General features: G+C 39.4%; 1 protein-coding gene across 1 annotated transcript in view; it reads left to right on the top strand.

Annotated features, from left to right (window-relative positions):
* The window catches only part of LOC116985123, a 102588-nt gene extending 86810 nt beyond the window's left edge, over positions 1–15778 (top strand). The window contains exons 4-6 of the mRNA XM_033039587.1: positions 6575–6770; positions 13486–13548; positions 15577–15778. Coding sequence (XP_032895478.1) covers positions 6575–6770; positions 13486–13548; positions 15577–15778 — 461 coding nt within the window. The remainder of the gene's footprint in view (positions 1–6574; positions 6771–13485; positions 13549–15576) is intronic.
* Positions 15779–17621: the final 1843 nt, after the last annotated feature.

Raw genomic sequence — 17621 nt, 5'->3', positions numbered from 1 at the left:
GTCTCTTTAGTCAGAAAGTGATGAATCTGTGGAAGTATTTTCCAGAGAAAGCTATGGAGGCCAAATCAGTGGATATATTTAAGGCAGAAATTGATGGATTCTTGATTAGTACAGGTTTCAGAGGATATGGGGAGAAGGCAGGAGAATGGTATTAGGAGGGAGAGATAGATCAGCCATGATTGAATGGCGGAGTAGACTTGATGGGCCGAATGGTCTAATACTGCTCCAATCACATGATCAGTCCACAGCTCACTGCTGAACTTGGCGCAGGTCTGCATCTCTCACTTTCCTCTACTCCCAGAAGGGTAACACGCACTGGCACCATGTGCCACTGGCAATGTGCAAGCAGCACACCTCCGCCCCTGGCAGCGCCTGGGGCTCTCCCTCAACGAGAAAGAGGTTAACACACACTTATGGAGCAGAGACTATGTGTGACTTTCATAGTCCGTCAGCAGCAAAATGTTGCAATTGACTCCTGCTGATGGAATGAAAGAGCCAGCAATGTACAAGCTGATGGCAACTATGACCTGACCAATTGTAGCTGCAGAATGAGAAGTATTTTAGTTACACCTTTTACCTGAAGCAAGATTTTCTCACTGCGTTAGTCCTCACTGAAATACAGTGGCAGCGTTTCATGTGTGGCGCACCTTTCTTCTCCTCTTTCTTCTCCCCATTCCATCAGGTTGTCTTGCTCACTATCTCATATTCTTGTCCCCTTTATCTTGATGTAGTCCTCATCAAATAACCCACATCAGGGAGCCATACATTTGTAAAATCCTTCCTTCCACTCTACCACTTCATCAAGGATTCAGACTTTGTCAGAATATCTGTAAAAACATAATTTTTGGGAGAAATTAGATCATGTCATTCCTGTGCTAAATCCTAAAACCTATTTATCTGCACATCATATGTATTTAGCTGCATTACTCAGGTCTAGCTTGACAGATTGGCATCGAATCAATACTACACACTAAATGATGCTCTAATTCACCTAAGCTGCAGACTTCAAATAGTGTGCAGGTATTTCATTCATTACTTCCTGTCCCTTTGGGATAAATAGCACAACTCACCCCAATGATACAATCTCTAGGAATTAATTCTGCACCTAAAGCCCCCAAAGAACAGGCATCATATTGAGATAATTTGAGGCCATATAGCTCTGAATCAAGCCTGAGACCTAATACAGAAAAACTCCTGTGTATGGAAATGATTAAATACAGAGACAAAATTGGAAGGTTACTGCAGTCATATTAAAGGCTCAGTGCAATAAAGCTCCCACTGTTCAGAGGTAGGCCTTTTGTTCCATTCATTAATTTAATTCCTCATATTTTTCGATTCACTAACTTTCTTTTAGCCTAATGACCTGATTAACAGATGAATTAAGAATCATGCAAGCTGTACTTTCCAGGCTTTGCAGCTTAGCTGAGTGCACATGGGGAATGAAAGCTGACAGCTACAATCAAAATAGAACATCTTTGGTTGCCTCCTGGGTATGGTAACTCTGCTAGTTTATCAACAGAGCTTATTAGGTGAAAACTCTTTGCCTATGTATACAACGGAAGTTACAGTAAACATTTCTTTGTTGAATCTCTGTATAATTAAGATTTGCAATAATTTAATATGTTTGCTGCATTATTTATTAGACACAGTAGGCCAGTAGCTTTGTCATTAAACTATTTATCCAAAAACTGGAGACAGGACTTCAAATCCCACCCCAGCAGCTGGGGAATTTGGTTTTGGTTAATGAAATAAATCTTGAATAAACAGCATGCATAATGTAGATTATAAAACTGCAGCACTGTAATAAAATTCAATCTGGTTTACAGCTGTCTATTGGGGAAGAAATTTGCTGTTATTCCCCTTTTGGCTTTTTCCTTAGAATTATACAAATGTATGGAGGACATTTGGCCCACCATTTGCATGCTGGTCAAAAGGTGAATTAGTCCCAGGTCTCATAGCAACATAGACGTGTAGAAAATAGGTGCAGGAGTAGGCCATTGGGCCCTTTGGCCTGCAATATGATCATGCTGATCATCCAAAATCAGGACCCTGATCCTGCTTTCTCCCCAAATCCCTTGATTCCAATTGCTCTAAGAGCGTATATCTAATTTATCTTGAAAACATCCAGTGAATTGGCCTCCACTGCCCTCTGTGGCAGATAATTCCACAGATACACAACTCTGGATAAAAACGTTTTTCCTCATCTCAGTCTTAAATGGCCTACCCCTTAAAGCCCTGTCCCACGGTACGAGTTCATTCTAAGACAATAGACAATAGACAATAGACAATAGGTGCAGGAATAGGCCATTCGGCCCTTCGAGCCAGCACCGCCATTCAATCTCCAATCAGTACCCCTTTCCTGCTGTAGATTGGTTATTGCATGTGAACCAATCATAGTAGAAATAGCATCACTAACCCCACCTTGCTGAATGCTTTATACTAACACCCACTTCCTACACTGCTCAGTCTTGGAAGCGGTGACAATGAATGAACAACTAACAACCTGCTGTACCGCTATACTATGTGTACAGATTAAAGATGACTTTGAACTCCACATTGTGCAGCTTGCTTATTTACATGGTGTCAGAAGTGGGATGGGATTGGACCGTATGCATTCAGGCCGTATCTGTCAGGCGGTCTACTAATACGGCCCGAACACGTACGGACCAACCCCTCTCCCTCCTCGCCAGAAAAGTTAGTGGGAGAGGGAGGCAGTGAACCCGGAAGTGAGAAAGCAGCAGGGGACACTTGTGGTGACCGATAGGGAGAGTATGCAGGAGAGGTAGCATTGTTGTTAGTCATAGCTGCCAGTCGTGGTGGAGAACGGGACATGCTGGGACTAGTGGTGGCCACGGCAGCAGACGGCTGGAACAATAAAGGTGGAGCGAAAGGATCGGCTGGTGGAGGACGTGGTTCCTTCACAGACAACAAGTGTTGGCGGCTCCATCGGTACAAGGCGCCATCGACATCAAAGTTAAGAAGACCAATTAAGATGAGACAATAATTCCAGTGCAGGATGTGAGGCTAAATGTGTACGAGGTCTGCCTGGAGTGAATAGTTCAGAGATTTCAAATGCACTTTACAGATTAAACATCAGTTTGTTACAATTGTTTAGGGTGATGGTGATATTGTGCATGATTTTGGTCCCCTAACTTAACAAAGGATGCATTAGCTTTGGAAGCAGTCCAAAATTGATTCATCAGCTTAATACCTGAGTCAAAAGGACTGTCCTGTGTACTTTAGGCTTTGGAGTCGAGATTCTTTGGAATCAAGAGGCATTAGGGATGATTTTATTGAAATACATAAGATTTTAAGGGGTGTGACAGAACGGGATGGATGTACAGATGTTTCCACCAGTGGGATAGTCTCAAACAAAGAGACAGATTTTCATGATATGGAGACCGAGATACAAGTACATTTTTTTCTTAAAGTGAGTGATGAATATATGGATTTCTTCACCTTCATGGATGTGAAGGCCAGATCATTTGAAGGATTCAAAGTGGAAGTAGGTTTACTTTTGAATGATGCAAGTAATGATCTGGCATAGACAAATAGTTGAAGCCTGGTGTAGATCAGTCATGATCACACTGAATGTAGTTCAAGATTGAAGGGCCAGCGACACTCTGCTGTTTTTTCTCATGTGTTCAGTGAGCAAAGAGACAAATAAATTAAAGTCTTGGAAAAGCTCAGGGGTTGGGCAACATCTGGGTTTGAAGCAGGGTCCAGACGCAAAACAGCACCTGTCCATTCCCTGCATTGACATTGCCTAAGCCGCTGAATTGCTCCAGCACTTTGTGTTTTGCTCAAGATTCCACCATCTGCAGTTTATTTTGTCTTCGTAGACCAAGTAATCAAGTGAATTCATGATGCATTTAATTCATTACTATCTATTGGGGTAAATGGTTAAAATATTGTCTAATTTCATATATATAAATAGTTTGGTTAATTACAATTTTATATCCTAACAAAAGAAAAGTATGTGCTATATATGCTTGGGGTAGTTTAAGAACTGGTTTGTATTTCATCTTGGTGGAGTATTTAGTTGTAATCACCTTGTGATTGGAAGGATGTAATGAAGCTGGAAAGAGTGCAGAGAAGATTTGCTGACACAACTGCCGGCCTGCACCTATCCATGTTCTCCAGCGATGCTGCCTTATCTGCCAAGTTACTCCAGCACTTTGTGTCTTTTTGTGTAACAAGCACCAGCATCTGCAGTTCCTTCTTTCTACGACTTAAACTATCTCTCAGTAATGCCTTAATCAGTTATAGTGGACAATAGGCAATAACGGACACCATTCCCCCCTCCCCATGGTCCGCTATAATGAGGGTTTACCGTACAGGCTTCACAAAAATTATATGCTTTTCAGGTGTTTATATCCAAGTAACAATATTTACTGTGAACAATATGAGCTCTAATATTTCTAGCTGTCTTTCCTTCACAACAATTCAGCTCATTCAAAATGGGGTGAAATGTTTTATGTGTGGTGCGAGAGATTTTGTATTGCATGAAAGCAAGCTTTTGTTTGCATTTTGCAGAGATCATAAGATAATTTCAAAATGTTTTGCAAATAATAGGATATAATGAGGTATTTGATATTCAATAGTCTTTAAAAAATTACTTCACTACCCAAGCAGAAGTATTTGAACCAATTACATCTCAACTTGAAACACACATCAACTATGCACAGTTTTTGTGTGTGTTTGCAATGACAAGCAGCACAATGTAACCTCTCAATAAAGTAAAAAGTCCAGAGAGTACAGAAATATTAATTTAAAGTTTGATGCAGAGAACCCTACTGAGATGTATGAACTGGTGAATGTGCATGAATAATGAGATATCATTAGATAATGTATAAATAATAATTTCTGATTAACCAAATAAATACCAAGCTTAAACTGTTTCTTGCTGAGATAAGTAATTTTAATGACATGTAATATTACTGCAATAAAAATGAACTCCAAAAGGATGATTATGCAGATAAATGCAAAGAATATTTGGCACACAGAGAATAATTTCTGCTGTAGTTGTTAAGATTTAAATTCACTTGCCCAAGGTAAATATAGAATATAGAACATAGACCCTTTAGCCCACAATTTCTATGCTGAATACGGTCAAGACAAACTCTTATTTGCCTGCAGATAATACATATCCATCCATTCCCTGCATATCCATGTGTCTATCTAAAATTCTCCAAAATCAAGCACCCTACCCTCATCAATCACCTTTGGCATCCCCTACAGAAAATCAGCCAAGTTATAAGATAAGACAGGGGTATCAGGGGTTATGGGGAGAAGGCACGTGAATGGGGTAAGGAGTGAGAGATAGCTCAGTGATGATTGATTGGCGGAGTAGACTTGATCGGCCGAATGGCCTAAGTCTTCTCCTGTCACTTATGAACTGCCATGTACAAAGCTATGCTGACTATTCCTACTTAACTCATTCCAAATGGGAGTAAATCCTGTCCTAAAGCTCCTCTCCAATGGATCCCCTACCACTGATATGAGGCTCACCGGCCTCTCATTCCCTGGATTATATCTACTCTTAAGGCCCTGTCTCACGGTGCGAGTCCACCCACGAGTGATCCCGAGTGAAAGAAAAAATCACACTCGTGGTTGTCTACGAGATTCCAAGTTTATGTTCATGAGTTTAGAGTTCCCATGTGTGTGTCTAAGTTTGTCGTTTACTTCCCATTTCTGTAATGTTCTAAGTTCCTCTCCCGAGTTACCAAGTTCCTCTCCCGAGTTACTCTTGAGCCAACCGTGAATGAAGGTCTGTTTTAAGTATCAAAAAGAGGAGCTGGACAGCATCTCATACAGTAAGTATAATCTGATTCAGTATTGACAGTTATTCAATTTCAGAACTTTAAAAAACTAGGCAGGATCTCGGCCCCGCACTCGCTGCCATTATGCAGCAAGGAGGCGGTGGCGGCAAAGCAACAGTGTTAAAGAACACAGCTCCATCCTGCGGCTTTGAGTTAAAGATAGAATTCAGCATGGCCGCATCTATTGACATGACCTACAAAGGGAAAATGCGCACCGTTCAGTGCCAGCAGTTATACTTATGATTTGTTTGAAACAAGCATCACCTAGTTAGACCTGCGGGCGGAGGTTTGCTATATTTTAATTACATTTGCTGCCAGGTCTACACACTGCGGGGAGACGGGAGATGAAATCTTTGGATGTGGACGGATGTCTCCGCGACTGCTCGTTCTAAGCGGAATATATTTTTAGTTGACTTTCAAGCCGGGCTTTGGTTTTATTCCTTGTTTTTGCTTATTCGCACACACTTTTTGTGTGTGAGGGTGTGAGAAGTCCATGCCGGGTGCCGGCCGGCTGCAACCACTGTTCTTTCACATCAGTTGCACAGCAGATTGTTGGGAGACGGAGCTCAGGGTTTGCCACCTGAGCTGCTTTGGTGTCCAGGCGTGAGTTGAGGTGGAGGGAGGTTGGGGTGGGGAGGGAGAGGGGGGGGGGATATGCGCAGGCATCATTAATCTGTCTGGGGTGACAAGGCTCTTGGGTTAGGCTTGGATCATTCTCTGCTCTCATCTCTCTCTTTCTGTGTGTGCATTAGCAGGGGGAAGAGCGGTCTACCTCGCCGGGGCACAGGACCTCTGCCACCAGCCACTTGCAGCCATCAACTTGTTTGTTCCTTTGGTGCACATCATCTGTCCTGCTCCCATCCCAGCCCTGCCCCAGCTCTCTGCCCCATTCTCTTGGAAATGTCGCTTCCGCCACTGTAACGAGGAGGGGTCCGACTGGCTGGCTTGGTGGGTGGGTGGGTGGGCAGGGAGGGGGAGTTGGTACAAACCACCAAATCCATTCTCAAAAGTCGGGCAGAGCCATGTAGAACTCACATTTCTCTCTGCTTCATATACGTGGGAATTCCCTCAGTATGGTCACTCAGCAGGACAGGCAGCATCTCTGGAGAGAAGGAATGGGTGACGGGATAATGTTTCCAAAATTCTACTGTGTCTTTGTGTTACTCCAGCACTGTGTGTTCACTTTTTGTCAACCAGCATCTGCCCTTTCTTGTGTTTGACGTTATTTGTATCCGTGGCAGTTGATTGTCGCTCCCTTCAGTTTCCCAGGGGGTCGAGACAGGACTGGAGTTGGGAGGGAAAGGTGGGGTGGGGGTGGGCGGGGGGGTGGGAGGGAGGTGAGGGGAATGGGAGGGGAGGGGAATGGGCGAGGGGGGGAAGGGGAATGGGCGGGGGGGCAGGGTGGGAGGGGGGAGGGGAGGGGAATGGGGGGGGGGGGGGTTGGGGTGATTTAGTACGGGAGACAAGTGCAGGAGAGGTGTGCTGACTGTGTGGGCAATCGCTCTTTGGTAGTGATTGCCCTCCACTCAAAAGCCGCTGTGTCTCCCTGTCCCTGGGATACTCCCCCCCACAAGACAAAAACCGGCAAGACTAAAGAGGTAGGCCCAACTGAAGCCTCGACCTCAGGTTTAACAGCATCCCGAGAAGACATCTCAAAGAAGAAGAAAAAGACCGAGATGGAAGAATTAAAAACGTTCCTTACGGAGGAACTTAAAAATCTTAGACAGAACTTTAAAGAAGAGCTGACATCTTTTAAAAAAGAAATTAAAGAACAAATTAAAGAAGATGTTACAGAGATTGTACACAAAGTCCTTGAAAACTGGAAATTAGATATGGAAAGAAATTTGACTCAAAATGTTGAAGAAGTAAATGAAAAACTGAATATGATGGAATCCAGATTTGATTCTAAACTTGAACCTATCTTCCAGACATTAAACCAACACCACAAGATTGTAAAAGAACTTGAGGAATTTGCTGAGACAAGCACCGCAACTACAAAACAACTCATCACTGAGAACCAACGCCTATCAAATTTATTGCGTCAAATAACCGAAAAATGTACAGACTTGGAGGGACGACAGAGGCGTCAGAACTTAAGAATCGTGGGCATCCAGAAAGGCAGAGAGGGGACTCGTGACCCCCGTGAATTTGCTGCAGATGTACTGAAAATTTTGAACCTGGACCAGGCACCATTACATGCCCGAGCGCACAGAGTGCCGAGACGTCCCCCAAAGGTGGGCGACCCTCCATGAATAATGATAGTAAAGTTCCAATATGACTGTGTATTGGATGACATGATGAGGAAAATTGTCAAAAGCAGAAATCTTGTATATGAAGGAGACAAGATTAGCGTATTCAGAGATTATCCTGCGGAAGTTGCTAAGAAAAGAGCATTGTTCACAGAAACAAGAAGAATACTGAAGAACATAAAGAATTTGAGATATGGACTGTTATACCCCAAAACACTAAGAGTTAGTTACGAAAATAAGGAACACTTCTTCATCAAGCACACAGAAGCATTTGAATTTGCCAAGAACATCGAGGACAAGATCGAAGATTGAAAAATATTCAACATTCAACACCTACCTGGATACTGCTATCTCGCAGAGAAGATATGGAACTCTAAACTCTAAACTTTAAACTATTATATTTAAGAGTTGCCTAAAATTCGCAATAAGATTTGGGTAAATATCCTGCAACGGATATATAATACTTACATTTTAGTACTAACTTCTAACAACTATTAATAATCATGAATACTAACTAACACTAATTATTGATAATTAGATTATTTAGATTATTTAAGAATTAACTAAAAGTATGAAACATAAGTAAAGTGTGATTCAGATATTTGACAATGAAAAATGTATGGTGGCTCTCTCTCTGATGTTTTTGTTTTTGATTATTCTTTTATAAATGTTTATATTATACAAAACTAACATTTCAATTTGAGACTACTAATTATATCATTAATGGAATATAATCATTATTTCTTTCCCCCCCGCAAATTGTTTGCATCGAATTGGAAACTTTCCTTTCAAGGAAAGTACGGAGCTAGTATTTTTATTAACCAAAAGCTACGGAAGTCCATAGATGCTTAGCCACATTAGGGTGGCTATCACTAACTGCACTAATTGTAGTTGTAGTTGCTTTTTCTTTTTACTTTCCACACTTTACTAATCCAATTTGCTATCACTTTTTTTATTTTATATCATATTATATTTTGTATTTGGAATGGAATTGCATATTTTACTTAAGGAGATATGTTCGGATGGAAAACAGACGTAACCTAAAATTCATCTACCTGATGTTCGAGTATAAGGTAGGGTTGAGTGTGCTGAATCATCTGCTCTACCACTTAATCACAAGATGCAAGACATGAATATAAAAATTGGGGGTGAGGGAATTAAATTCTGTAGTTGGAATGTTAAGGGAATTAATGAACCTATCAAGAGAGGCAAAGTGTTAGCTCATTTAAAATCATTGAAAACAGATATAATATTTCTCCAGGAGACACATCTTAAAAAGGAAGCACAACACAGATTGAAAGCAAAATGGATTGCTAAAGCGTACCACTCTTCATTCTCACATAAATCTAGAGGTGTTGCAATATTAATTCATAAAGGTATACCCTTTAAACATATATCAACGATAGAAGACACTGAAGGCAGATATATTGCAATGATAGTGGAGTTATACTTAAAAAAGGTGACTCTCCTCAATGTGTATGGACCAAATTTTGATAGCTCTCTGTTTTTTAAGAGAATTCTTAACAATATCCCGGAAGGTACACAACAAAACTTAATAATCGGTGGAGATTTAAATTGTACATTGGATGCTTGTTTGGATAGATCATCAACTCAAAGAAAACTAAAATCTCGATCAAGTGAATTTTTAAACTCATACATTAATACTACTAATATTAAGGACGTTTGGAGAATTGAAAATCCATCGGGCCGAGAATATTCATTTTATTCACCAGTACATAAAACTTACTCAAGGATAGACTATTTTTTAGTAGATTCAAAACTTATCCCATTTACCTATAACTCGCAATATCATAACATCATAATCTCAGACCACGCTCCACTAACATTTATGATCAAACTAAACGGAATGGTAGAGACACAGTCACAATGGAGATTTAATCCCCAAATCTTAAAAGATAAGTTATGTAATGAATACCTAATAAAACTGATTAAAATGTTTTTTGAGGCTAACGATAGCCTTGAAATCTCTGCTTCCCTTCTTTGGGAAACATTTAAAGCATTTTTACGAGGAGCCTTAATTTCTTCCCAATCATTTTTTAATAAAGAGAATAGGGCCAAACAACAGAAACTGGAAATGGAAATAAAGCAATTAGACACAGAAAATGCAGTAGCACCATCCACGATAAAACACAATAAAATTGCAGTACTGATATATAAATTAAACAAGATATATTCAGACCAAGTTATAAAACTTTATCAACATACAAAACAATTAAATTTTGAATTTGGTGACAAACCACAAAAACTATTAGCGCGTCAACTTCGCAAATTGGATGGGGAAAAAACAATATACAAAATTAGAACAGACAAGGGAGAAACATTAACACTGCCTAAAGATATTAATGATAGATTTCTACAATACTACCAAAAATTGTATTCATCTAAAATAACAGAACAACCAACGGGAATGGAAACATTTTTACAGAATTGTAAGTTTGCGGGTCTAGATCAGAAAGAGAGAGAATTACTAGGGGCTGAAATTACGATAAAAGACATCGAAGAGTCAATCAAATCTTTAAAAAACGGAAAGGCTGCAGGTCTAAATTCTGAATTTTATTAAAAAAATTATGATTTGCTTTCCCCACGCCTACAGACAATGTACAAATACACCTACACTCAACAGAAACTCCCAGAAACTCTAAATGAATCTACAGTCATACTCATACCAAAAACGGACAACGATCTTGAAGACCCAGGTTCATACAGAGCTATAGCCCTCTTAAATACTGATCAGAAAATATTAACTAAAATTTTATCTAATAGATTGAGCTTAGTGATCAGTAAATTAATACATCCCGACCAAACAGGGTTTATCCCAAAACGTTATTCATTTTATAATCTGAGAAGATTATTTAATATTATATACTCCAATAGAATTCCTAATGCAGATCTAGCAATTATTTCGTTAGATGCTGAAAAAGCATTTGACCAGGTAGAATGGCCATATTTATTTTCGGTGATGGAAAAATTTCAACTAGGAGAGAAGTACTGTACATGGGTTAAATTGTTATATTCTAATCCAACAGCCAGAATATTAACAAACAAAATGTTATCAACTAAATGTAATCTCTCTAGAGGCTGTAGACAAGGATGTTCACTATCCCCACTATTATTTGCTCTTGCAATCGAACCCCTAGCAGAAATCATTAGAAACCATCCAGGAATATATGGATACAATACTAGAGACACAAGGAATAACATTTCCTTATATGCAGATGATGTACTAATATATATTACAAAGTTAGAAACTAGTATTCCAAACTTATTAAATCTAATAACTCAATTTGGTCAGTTTTCGGGATATAGAATTAATTGGAATAAAAGTGAAATCATGCCAATAACAAAATTCAATTTACATACAATACAACAATCCCCTTTTAAAATAGTTAAAGATAAATTTAAATACTTAGTAATCTATGTAACTAAGACATATACCTCTTTATCTAAACTAAATTTCCCACCCTTACTGAATAAACTACATAAGAATATTCAATACTGGAAAACACTCCCCATTTCTATGCTTGGGAGAATTAATGCTATAAAAATGATTTTTTTACCGCAACTGCTGTACCTATTTCAATTAATTCCGATATATATTCCAAAAACTTTTTTCAAAAAAGTCGACTCCATTGTTACAAGTTTTGTCTGGGATTATAAGAATCATAGAATAAGTAAAAAACATTTATGTAAGTCAAAGATAAATGGAGGTTTGGCTTTGCCAAATTTCTTATTTTATTTTTGGGCAGTCCATATTAAAAACATGAATTTCTGGCTGGAAGAAATGGATCGACAACCAGATTGGTTAATGATGGAAAAGGAAGACTGTCTACCTTTTGAAATAGGTCCGATCATATTTGCCCCCACAAAACTGCACAAAAAAACCTATAAAGAAAACCCCATAATACATAGTGGAATACGAATTAGGAAACAAATTAAAAAAGATTTAAAATTTAATAATATACCACTATGCCTTCCTATTGTAAATAATCCTTCATTCATATCATCCTTTATGGACAAAGGTTTCACACAATGGAAAAATTATGGAATCAAAAATATTGGACATCTTTATGGAAAAGGCACTTTTCTTTCATATCAAGAGTTACAACAGAATTATGGACTGCACTCAAATAATTTCTTCAGATATCTACAAATTAGAGATTATGTTAAATCTAATACACAAGTCTTCAAGAGTAGGGAATCACAAATTCTTGATGAATGTTTGAACAAACATCCTAATACTGAAAAACTAATAGCTTATATTTATAACACCCTACTAAACAATGAGGTCCCACCGACCGAACCATATAGATACAAATGGGAAAATGAAATAGGTCACCCTATAACGAAAGATATGTGGGACGAAAGTTTACAACAAATACATCAATGTTCATTAAATGCCAGACATACTTTAATACAATTCAAGGTCTTACATAGACTACTCTAAAATAAAACTAAATAGAATCTTCCCACAAATCTCTCCTATTTGTGATAAATGTCTACATCTAGAGGCTAATTTAACACATACGTTTGCAAACTGTATAAAACTTAAACATTTCTGGACTGATATTTTTGAAATAACTTCAGAAGTTATTAATACAAAACTGGACCCAAACACAAAATTAATAATACTTGGAATATCAGAACAAAGTTTAACACTCACAACAAACCAAATAAATTTCCTCGACTACAGTATAATAATCGGGAAAAAATTAATATTAAAATTTTGGAAAGGCCCTACAACCCCCACAATTAATATGTGGATTACGGAAATGTCGGAGACCCTATACTTAGAAAGAATTAGACTTGTCTTAATGGACAAACAAGATATTTTCGATAAAATCTGGGCTCCATTCATTAACTATCTGAAGGGATAGATTGGCACAGCACGAGGACCCAACTGAAACTTGAACTCAGGATCAGATGAAAAGCTATACTTTATAATCTATGAACCTATCTCCATTGGCGTATTACAGGTAACCCATTCCACCTCCTCTGTTTTTCTGTTTTTTTTAATTTGTAACTTTCTACCCTCTCTTTCTCTCTCTTTCTATAAAAAATAAAAACACTAGAAGCAGAAGTAATTGATAATTGAAAATTTTAATAATGTATGACTGATGTATATGAAAAGCCTTTTTACTATAATATGTAACTATACGTTATAATATGTCTATTTCTAATAAAAATATATTTTTTTTAAATTAAAAAAAAGAAACAGCGGGCAGGCGACAATCACTTGCCATAACGTGAGAGAGATCATGCTCTATTGTTGCACTCCTTTGCACGTTGGCGTTTCTGTCTTTCTCCATCTCATTGTTGGCCCTGTCTGTCGCCACCCCCACCCCCACCTCTCTGCTTCCGTGCCATGTGTGTGACCCCTTCCCTCCCCTCTCCAGCTCCCCGCCCATTGAACCGGACGCGGGGGTTTCGCACGATCTTCACGTTGGCGATGGCAGCAGGTCAGTGCCAGTCGCCCCCGGGCAGGTGCTCGGGGGCTCTCTCCCAGCGTGGTCCCGGACCGGGGGGGAGGGTGGGATAGGAGTCAGCGGGCACACCGGCTCTGCCACACCATGGGGTGCCGCCAACCAAGCCCCGCCCATTCCCATCCCCTCCCCCCCACCTCCCCCTCCCCAACCTTTCCCTCCAAACTCCAGTCCCGTCCCGACCTCCTGGGAAACTGAAGGGAGCGACAATCAACTGCCACGGATACAAATAATGTCATACACAAGAAAGGGCAGATGCTGGTTGACAAAAAGTGAACACTCAGTGCTGGAGTAACACAAAGACGCAGCATAATTTTGGAAACTTCATCCCATCACACATTCCTTCTCTCCAGAGATGCTGCCTGTCCCGCTGAGTTAAAGAGTGCCCACGGTAGACTCACGAGTCACTACGGTAAACTCACGGGCTACTATGTTCTTTCAACGAGTTTAAAAGTTGAACATTTTTACTTCAAAAGTAAATTTGACTCGTGGAAATCTTTCATCATGTTGAAAGATTTTCACGAGTTAAGAAGTTTCCCGAGTACCTGCAGTTAGCGTTACGAGTCGCTAAGTTAGGTCCACGATTTCCGACGTTCCCGCTATGTTAATTCTAAGTGATTACCATGAGTTTGATTTGTTTTAAACTCGGGATCACTCGTGGTTGGACTCGCACCGTGAGACAGGGGCTTTATATAAAGGAAGAACATTGGGTACTCTGTGATACTCTACTCAATGATATGACATTAACTACCTATAATTTGATATATCCTGTTAGATCCTATAGATGCTTCTATATCCTAGTCAAATGGTACAACATGCAGCAGGAATATAAAATGCAAAATATTGGCTGAGATTTGCTGGGTGATGGAAGTTTTTATGATTATAAATGGTTAGAGATGTGATAGATCACTTTAATTGCCTGGCAACAAGAGGACAGAAATTTAATATGCTCACAAATGTTCTGAAAGGACAGACTTTCTGAAGGAAAATAAATGTGCAGATCTGTTTATATAATAGAAACACTCTTATTTCTGACTGTGAAGGTCATTGGATCAAGTCCTATCATCTTAATGAGGGATTGCTGCATTACTTGCAATACTTGCAGTGGTGTTCCACAGGGGCCGGTGTTTGGTCCGATACTTTTCACATTGCGTTTTAATAATCTAGATGATGGAATTGATGGCTTTGTGGCCAAACTTGTGGATGATATGAAGTTAAGGGGAGGGGAGGGTCAGGTAGTGTTGAGAAACCAGAGGTATGCAAAAGGACTTGGACAGGTGCTGGAGGGACTCAGCATGTCAGGCAGCAGCTGTGGAGGCAATGGACAGGTGGCATTTCATTTTAGGACCCTTCTTCAGACTAATTGTAATGGGAGGAGCGGGAAGAAAGCTGGAAAATAGATAGGGGTGGGACAAATGCTGGGAATTGATTGGTTGATACAGTTGAAGGGGTTTGCTTGGGAGATGGGTAGAGTGTGTGACAAAAAGCCTAGAGGTTAAAATGAGACAAAAGGTTGTCAGATAAGAGGAGGGGAGTGAAATGTAAAACCAGAGGGAGGAATACAGGTGGAAGGGGGCAACATGGAGGGAAAATAATGGAGATAAAAAAGGAAATGATAAAACTCAAGGATGAGAGATGAGTGTATGATGGAAGAGAAGTAAGTAGAGTGTCTGGGAAGTTTGGGAGAAAGTGAAAGAACTAGGTGCACACTGGGTCAGGTACAGGAAACATTGAGAGGGTAGTGGGGGGTATTAGTTAAAATTGAAGAATTATTGTGTTCTTACCATTGGGTTGGGTTGTAGATTGGTCATTGAATGTGAACCAATCATAGTAGAGTAGCATCATTAACCCCACCTTACTGTATACTTTATATTAACACCCACTTCGTACATTGAGTAGTCTTGGAAGCGGTAGTGATGAACTAACAACCTGCTGTACTGCTATACTATGTGTTATGATTAAAGATGACAACATCTAGACCTGTGTCACATCAATCATTTACAGGGGCTATGAGGTGTTATTTCTTCAGTTTGAGTGTGGCCTCATCCCAGCATTGGAGGAGGGCCAGGACAGTATGGTTGGGATGGGAACAGAATGGAGAATTAAAACAGTAAGCAAACAGGAGATCCAGCAGGCTTATGACCGAGCACAAGTGTTCAGTGCAGTTATCGCCTTGTCTTGGTCTAGCTTGGTCTCGCCGTTGTAAATGAGGCCACACCAAATGTGGGGGCACCAAATGCAGTTGACAAGGTTTGAAGAGTTGCAATGTGAACCTCAGCTTCTTCTGGAAGGGCTGCTGGGGTCCTTTATTTTCTCAGGCAGTTATAACTGCTCTCCCGTGATCAGCATTGCTGTGATTAAATTTTGTTGTTTGCCAATTAGTGAGTATTCGGAAGGATTCATAGATACATAGATACATAGATTATTAGGCTTCCTTTCAGAAAAGGGCAGAATAACTAATCCCAGAATCCTGTCTAATATTCATCCCTCAATTACTATAGCTAACTAAATGCACATTATTGATTAATTATCATAATGTGTTTACTAAGCATAATGTAGCATCACATTTCATAGCAATTTACATAGGTAAAATAATTCTCATTGTTTAATAAATTGATTTTCTCCTGTTCTTCTTCATAATTTTCATGTGATACTCTACAGTCCATTAGGATATTATCTAACCCCAACTGGCTTTGAAAGGTATGGAATAATTTACAAATTTTCTGCCAATTCAACTCAATCTCAGCTCCTCTGAATAGAAATTGTGAGAATATGAAGTTGTACTTTTTTTTCATCTTCTTAAATATCTCTGCTTAATCTTCCCTTGTGACATCAAGGGAGGCAGTCTGCTGAAAGAGCATATTCAAGGCTGCTGGAATTGTAGTGGGATTAAACTGAACTATTGGCAATTTAAGGAAATGGAGACAAATAGCTCAAGTCTGTGCTCCATCCCAGTATCGGTGCAGATGAAATCATGCAGATAAAGTTGTTAATTACAATCAGCCACAGAGGAGCAATGGCACCAAGTAAGCCTATAGTGTATCAAATAATTGCATGTTCCTTTTAGGCAATAACGCATTTGCAAATACATTTTTGTTAAGCCTTTGTATCTTTATTCAATTTAGCAGTTTCTTCTTAATATTTCAACACATCATCAAAGATTACATGCGCATTGTTTGTAGTGCATCATTATGTTTAATGCAGGTGTGCATGAAAGCATCAGCTGTGGAGATGAGTGGTCCCTCGGGCATCAATGAGATGTTATAATGTGAACTGCTTTTGTCTCCTTCCCATAACCTGTCCACCAAAACCAGGTTCTGCACCCCCTGCTCCTTTGACAGGATCAATGTGCCATGGAACAACTCACAGTATGGACATTACCCAGATGCAAATAGAAGTTATAACTGAGATTTCTAAACAGGCAAAGAAAGAGTTCTACTCACCTCTTGTCCGCCAGCAGTGTTCGAAAGAGTTTGATTCAAAATCCATCCCGTATATGTTACTGTGTCCCCCAAGTCTTTTACGGTATTCTCACAATTAATTTCCCATGGTATAGCTCTGTTATGTAGTCATATCACTAATCAACATAATATCATTGAATGGCTGAGAAGGCTTAAGATTTTAAATAGTCTACTCCTCCTTCCTACATTGTAGTTTCTTCAAACATCTTTGGAAAGACATTACACAGTTTTCCAGTACATCATAGCAAATGTTCTTGAATTAGAAAATTCAATAGCTGAACATTTGAAATAGAGGCTGACCCATCATCACTTTGAAATATTTAAATAGTTAGTCATTAAATATCATGTCATCATAGAGCCTGGAGTATTTTAAGATCAACAGTGACAGAGGATGAGGTGGTGCAATAAATAACTGCAGTACATTTTTCAAAATGTAATCTTAAACTGATGAGGTACTCTTCTGTTCCCCGACAAGATGAGTGTGTCTAAAAACATTACTATTGAGCACAAGCCTGTACATCAGAATTTCCCAATGTAAACTCCATCCAGGGTTTACATAAGCTCAATTTTAGTTTATTTTAATTTAGA

Source organism: Amblyraja radiata, chromosome 2, assembly GCF_010909765.2.
Source record: "Amblyraja radiata isolate CabotCenter1 chromosome 2, sAmbRad1.1.pri, whole genome shotgun sequence".
In the NCBI taxonomy this organism is placed as follows: domain Eukaryota; kingdom Metazoa; phylum Chordata; class Chondrichthyes; order Rajiformes; family Rajidae; genus Amblyraja; species Amblyraja radiata.
The sequence above is the reverse complement of the archived record's forward strand: the minus strand, read 5'-3'. Positions and strand labels throughout refer to the sequence as shown.